The sequence below is a fragment of the Parus major genome, chromosome 3 (genome assembly GCF_001522545.3).
Source record: "Parus major isolate Abel chromosome 3, Parus_major1.1, whole genome shotgun sequence".
NCBI lineage: Eukaryota > Metazoa > Chordata > Aves > Passeriformes > Paridae > Parus > Parus major.
The window spans coordinates 910,564-917,434 of NC_031770.1; the positions used below are offsets into that span (position 1 = coordinate 910,564).

At 57.6% G+C, this 6,871-nt stretch overlaps 1 protein-coding gene across 1 annotated transcript; it reads right to left on the reverse strand.

Annotated features, from left to right (window-relative positions):
* Nucleotides 1-3,782: 3,782 nt before the first annotated feature.
* On the reverse strand, nt 3,783-6,051 carry CD93 (CD93 molecule). The gene has a single exon (XM_015620570.3). It carries the CDS (start codon nt 5,854-5,856, stop codon nt 4,087-4,089), a length of 1,770 nt encoding a protein of 589 aa, XP_015476056.1. The 5' UTR covers nt 5,857-6,051; the 3' UTR covers nt 3,783-4,086.
* Between the last annotated feature and the right edge of the window lie 820 nt (nt 6,052-6,871).

Here is a 6,871-nt window from a genome sequence, read left to right on the forward strand (position 1 = left end):
AATTCCAACAGCCTCGGGCACCGCAGCTGGGATGAGCAGCGAATCCCAATTTCCTGGGATCGTGGCAAGGAAGTTTCTTTATTAAACTTTATTAAATTGGACTGAACTTTATTGAACTTTTGTTTGTCCTTCCTTAAACCCTTGGGGTTTGTTTTGTCCTCTCACAACCCTGGCTGCTTCCCGGAGATCCCGTGGGGCTGTGGGGAAAAGGGAAGTTAGGAATAATAATAGTAAAAATAAAAATAAAAATAAAATAAAAATAGTAGTAATAATAATAATAATAATAAATAATTAATAATTAACTCTTCTTCAATCCCATCGGACGCTTGGGATCTGTCACAAAAATGGAAATTTTCACAGGATTTAATTCCAGCAGCAGGGATGAACCTCAGGGGGCTTGGAAGGAAGAATTTATCCAAGCAGGATCATTCCCAGGAATCTCCTGGAGCGCTGGATAACTCTGACCTTTCCTGGCTTTAGGAACATCTGTTGCTCACACAATTTTCACTTCACTATTTCCAGTTCTTCTTCCACTTCTCCTTTTACTTCTGTTTTTTTCCTGGGGAAAACCACCAAGAAAAGGGGGGAAAACATCCCAGCAAACCACAGGAAAAGAAGGAAAACGGAATGTGGTGGAGAAGAAAAGAAAAAAAAAACCCAATAGATTTCTGCTCCTGCCGTTATTTTTATTTCTTTTATTTATTTACCTTTTTTTTTTTATTTTATTTTATTTTTTGCAGTAACTTCAAACCCAGATAAAAAATTCCTTGTCCAGGATTTTTCCAGGAAAAAACAGAGCCTTCCCAAACAATGAGCTGGCTCCGCTGGCCTTGCCCCACTGACAAGGCTCGTCCCTGAAGGATGACGGGGCGGGATCCAGCGGGGTCTCATCGTTCCCTTTTATCCCACTGAGTCAGGGTGCCAGCACTGCCCTTCCTGCTCTTCCTCTTCCCGATCCCATTAATCACCTTCTCCCTGCCTTTCCCTTCGGCTCTGACTCATCCCTGAGCCCTCACTCGGCTCGGAGCGGGCACTTGGAGTGCTCGGCCTGACCCCCGGATCCGGGAGCTGCCGTCAGCACTGGGGGGGATTTTTGGCTTCTCCGCGGGGTTTTGGGATGAGGCTGCTCCGCTGGAATGCTGGCAGCTGCCCAGGAGGGAATGGAAAGAGATGGAATGGAAAATATTCTGAAATATCATGGGGTAATAGGATCTAAAGGGGTCCATCCTATTCATCGATCCTGAAAAAACCCTCCTGCGTGGAGCACTGCTGAAACCAACGGGATTGCTCATGGATTTGGGATCTTGGTCATGGGATCGGGGCCTTGGCTGTGGGACTGGGACCTTGGATGTGGGATTGGAGCATTGGCTGTGGGATTTGGACCTTGGCCGTGGGACTGGGAACATGGCCATGGGACTGGGACCTTGGCTGTGGGATTGGGACCTTGCCCATGGGATTGGGACCTTGGCTGTGGGATTGGGACCTTGCCCATGGGATTGGGACCTTGGCTGTGGGATTGGGACCTTTCCCATGGGATTGGGACCTTGCCCATGGGATTGGGACCTTGGTTGTGGGGTTGGGAACATGGCCATGGAATCAGTTCCTTGGTCATGGGATTGGGATCTTGGTTTGGGATTGGGACTTTGGTCATGGGATTGAAGCCTTGCCTGTGGGATTGGGACCTCAGTCACAGGATTGGAACCTTGGTCATGGAATCAGGACCTTGGCCATGGGATTGGGACCTTGGCTGTGGGACTGGGACCTTGGCCATGGGACTGGGACCTTGGCCATAGGATTGGGACCTTGGCTGTGGGATTGGGAAGATGGCCATGGGACTGGGGCCTTGCTCATGGACTTGGGCCCTTCCTCCTGGGTTTAGGGCTTTGCTTGTGGCTTTGGGACCTTTTTTGTGGCTTTGGGACCTTTTTTGTGGGTTCAGAACCTTCCTCGTGGATTTTGGACCTTCCTTGTGGTCTTGGGGTCCAACACAGCCCATCCCACTGCTCCCACCCCATGGCCCCTGCCCAGGACCACAGATCCTGGGAAAGGCTGAGACCACGGGATAAGGAAAGGATTTGGGATTGCCACCCACCGCCGTGGGGAACACAAGGATTAGGAGCACCAGAGCACGGATTTTTAGGAATATCTTTATTAAAACCCACTGCAAACACATTTTTGTTCAGGTTCTCTTGGAATTTCATCCCGAGAGAGGTGCTGGGATAACTTTATCCTGCAAATCCAAGAGTTTCACCCTGGGCAAACACAGCACTCATCCATGGCAGAAGAATTCCCAGGAGCAGGATGAACATCCCGTCTCCTGTGGAAGACAGAGCACCAAATGATCCTGCTCCCATCTGTGGGATTCACCTGGATAACTCCCAGAGGAGGCCACGGATCAGGATGTGGCAGGAAAAATGGGAGACAGGAGGTCGGATCCAGGTGGAATTGCACCAGGAGGGAGGATACCACAGCAGGAAATATTCCATTAGGGAGAATCCAGCCTAAACCTTGGCACAAATTCCCATCTTCCCCCAGCTCTGCTGTCATTCCCCACTGGAACACACAGAGGTTGCAACAGAAATCGGGATCATGGGGGGTTTTTTTGGGAATAAACAGCACAGCTCAGGTTTTTCCCAGCTCTGATTCCACCCTCATCCTTCCTTTTCCATCCTTATAGCCTTACATCCCATAAAACCCCCCAAGGCTGCCACTTCCCACAGACCCCAAAGATGCCACAGACCCCAAGCCTGCAGAATTTCATGGGATAATTCATTCCCATTCACTGATCCAGCCATTCCCAGCGCTCTGCCAGCTTGGGATTTGGGAATTCTCAGCAGGATTTCCAAGAATCCCTCTGCAGCATTGCCCCCCATTCTCCCAATCCCAGCAGTGCACGGAAAACTTTCCTTCCAGCTCCCTTTTCCTGTTTGCAGCTCACAATGGAGCCCTGAGACAAGAAAAAAGCAGGAAAGGTTTTTCCTCGGCACACGGAATGACAGGATGCAGCTCCCTGCCCACCACACACTCCTTTGTGTTCCATTCCCATTCCCGGAGCCCCAGGGACAAAATAATTCCAACAGAAACTTCAGGAACCCTTCAAACCCTGTGGCTGAGCACGGATAAGCCATGGAGGAGGTGCTGCTGGATGTGCCCCTCGGGATTCCGGGGAGAATTCCCGCTGGAAAAGCTGGAAGTGGCTCAAGGAATTTTGGGAAGCACCTGGATAGCAACTTGTCCCGGCGAGTTTTTGGGGAGTTACGAGTTTTAATAATAATCAGCAAATATTCCAATTCCTTATGCAGGGAAAGAGGGAAAACATGCTCAGCCGGGAGCCAGGAAGGATCCTTCCCAAAAAAACTGATCCAACAGGAAAAGCCCAGCCTCCCATGCGGCTGATGGGAAGAAGAGCATTGTTTGCTGTGTTTAGAACGGGATCTAGGCAGGATACTCTGGTGGTTATTCCAAACACAGCTTTTCCTACCTTTATGCCATTCCTTGGCTCCGTGCTGAGCTGTTTTTCCTGGTTTCAGGGATTTGTAATAAAACCCCAAAAATAACCCTTCAACCCCACCCTGGCTGGGCCTGCAGGGGCCTGCTCCAGCTCTGCCGGGGCATATTCCGGCTGAAATCCTTCTCCATCCCCATCCCAATCCCTTCTCCATCCCCATCCCAATCCCTTCTCCATCCCAATCCCTTCATCCCTGTCCCAATCCCTTCTCCATCCCTATCCCAAACCCTTCTCTATCCCCACCCCAATCCTTTCTCCATCCCCACCTCAATCCCTTCTCCATCCCTGTCCCAATCCCTTCTCCATCCCCACCCCAATCCCTTTTCCAGGAGAATGAGACAAGTGCAAGTCTGGAATGTTCCAGGGGGAGCAGGAGAATTCCAAGTGAGCCGTTTCCCTTCAGGAACGCGCTCCCATAAATCCCAATTTGCCTTTCGGAGGCAAATTCCACCCCATTCCCTTTTCCCGTCCCTCCCCTGGAGCAGCAGGACTGCTGATCCCACCCGAACGGCCAGAGGAACTCCCTCAGGGCACAGAGCATTCCCTGCCAGCCTTCTCCTGGGATTTTTAACCCCCTCCTACCTGCGCTCCCCGCGGCTCTCGGGCTGCTCGGGCACCCAGCAATAATTATCGGCCGCGCTTTTGGCCGGCGGCTTCTCCCTCCTGGCCGCCCTTCTCCTGCAAGCCACGAGCGCCAGGGCGAACGCCAGCAGGAGCAGGATGGCCACCAGGCTGCCCACGATGTAATAGAGCAGCAGCCGCGGGCCGTCCGAGTCCGAAGCGGCTCCAAACCCCGCCGTGGGCATTCCCAGAGTCCGCGGGATGCTCGTGGTCCATGGGATGCGCGTGGTGCGTGGGATGCCGGAGCTCTGGGGGATGCTGGGACTCGGTGGGATGATCCCGGAGCTCGGTGGGATGATGCTGGAGCTCGGTGGGATGATGCTGGAGCTCGGTGGGATGATGCTGGAGCTCGGTGGGATGCTGCTGGAAGTCTGGGGGATACCGGAGCTCCCCGGCGGGATGCTGCCGGAGCTCGCTGGGACGCTGCTCGGGATCGCCTCCGCGGGGCTGCAGCCGCGGCCATCCCCGTCCCGGAGGGAGCCGGGCGGGCACAGGCACTCGTAGCCGCCGGGGAAGTTGCGGCAGGCGCCGGGACACGGATCCCGCAGGCATTCATCCACATCCAGGCAGGAATCTCCTCCCGGCTGCCGCTGGAAGCCGGGCCGGCAGGCGCAGCGGAAGGAGCCGGGAATGTTGATGCAGAGCTGCGGGCACGCGTGGGGCTGGGCGCACTCGTCCACGTCGTGGCAGAGGCGGCCGGCGGGCCCCGCGGGGCGGTAGCCGGCCTGGCACAGGCACTGGAAGCCGCCGGGGAAGTTGCGGCAGTGCTGCTGGCACGGCCCCGACTCGCACTCGTCCACATCGGAGCAGCCGCGGCCGTCGGCGGCCAGGACGTAGCCGGGCTCGCAGGAGCACTGGAAGCCGGCGGGCAGCGGGCGGCAGGAGCCCTGGCAGGGGTTGGGCAGGCAGGGATCCTCGGGCAGGCAGGACACCGAGTCCGGGGCCAGCACGAAGCCGGGGTGGCAAGCGCAGCGCGGGGACTCGCCTGGCCCGTCCAGGCAGAGCTGCTCGCAGCCGCCGTTGCGGTGGCCGCAGGCCAGCGGGCACAGGGGGCCCGGGGGGTGCCAGGCGAAGCCGCCGCCCTCCAGCGGGCCCTTGCAGACGGCGAAGGCCGAGCGGCCGCCGCTGTGGCAGCGCACCTCGGCCAGCGTGCCGAAGGGCGCGGCGGCCAGGCGCGGGGCGCGCACCCCGAAGGGAGTGCTGTAGCTGACGGAGCCGCGGGCGGCCAGCGGCCCGCACATGCCCTGGAAGCTGAACTTGCAGAGGAAGGCGGGCAGCGAGCTCCGGCAGGCGCGGTCGCTCCAGCCGCCGGGGCCGTGCGGGCCGGGCGGGCGCAGCGAGACGCAGCGGGGGCTCACGCAGGTCACCGCCGGCTCCGCCGCCCACTCCGAGAAGTCTCCCGGCTCGCCGCCCGCCGCCCAGGAGAAGCCTCGCAGCGGCTCCTGCGGCCGCACGCAGTGGCCCCGGGGCAGGGACAGCCCCAGCCAGGCCGGGTCGGTCCAGCGGGCCGTGGCCAGCAGCTCTCGCAGGCGCTCGGCCTCGGCGGCGCTGCCCGCCGCGGCCAGGTTACCGCCGTTGTCCCGGCAGCGCTCCTGCGCCCCGGCCCAGGTGCTCTCGTTGCGGTGCAGGGTGTAGCAGGCGCCGGCCGCGCACAGAACCTCCACGGCCGCCCCTCGGCAGCGCCAGGCCAGCAGCAGCAGCGGCAGCAGCGGCCGGAGCGCGGCCATCCCGCCGGACAAGTGACCGAGCGACCGGAGCGCGGTCACATCCCCGTGTCCCGCCGAGCTCTCCCCGAACGCATCCTGTGCTCCCGGCTTTCCTATTTATCACCGGAGGCCGCGGCTTCCTGTAGCGTGGAGCTCCCTGGCTTCCCTTTCCCGCCGGCTCCTCGCTCCCATCCCAAAGTTTAGGGAAGAACGCGTCCCTGCTTTTTTTCCCCTTTTTTAAACCTTTTTTTCCCCCCCCCCCCCCCTCCGCTTCCAAGAATTTGATTTATTCCCTCCGGCGGCACCAGCTGAGTTTTCCAAGGCCTTAATAAGGGCCGGGAGTTTTCAGGCACGTGTTGCTAAAAAAAGGGGAAGGAAAACATCCCGGCTGAAAAAGCCGTGGGATCCGTGGATATCGGGCTCTGAAAACAACAAAATAAGAATAATAATAATAAAAAAGGGAATATTTGGCGCGGGCTCTTCCCGCGCACGCGCGGAGATTCCAGAGCGTTTTCCCCTTTCCTTAAATAGATGGAAGAGCCCTGAAATAGGAGCTGGGCCGTGGGAAGGTCCTGGGAATGCCGGGATGGAGCCAAGCTCGGCCGGGCTCCGGTGCCATCCCCAGCAGCGCTGGATGAGGATCCCTCCCGGAATTCCAGCTTCATCCATGAGAATTCCAGAGGAACAGGGATGGTTCCTATGTTGGGATGGACCCCGTAACAACTGGGCTGATCCCAATCCCCTCCCTGCATTCCCAGGGTTTCCCCTGGAGCTTCCCTCTGGCTGATTCGGGATTTAACCCTGGGAGTCCGGGGAATCTTTTCCCGCCTGGCACAGCCCTGGATCCACTGCCCATTCCAGGATTTCTTGGCTCAGGTGGGTGTGGAATTCCTGAGGGAATGGCCGTGATCCAGCAGAGAAAAGAAAACCGGGAATCTGCTCCTTGGCTTCCCTCCTGAATGCAAAGAGCTGCCAAAAATCCCAAGAAAAAGCGTGGATTATTCCCAGACCTGCTCATGCACGGCATTCCCGGGAA

Excerpts from the sequence above, each read along its gene's own strand:
- CD93 (XM_015620570.3), bottom strand. The coding sequence starts at position 5,856 with ATGGCCGCGCTCCGGCCGCTGCTGCCGCTGCTGCTGCTGGCCTGGCGC.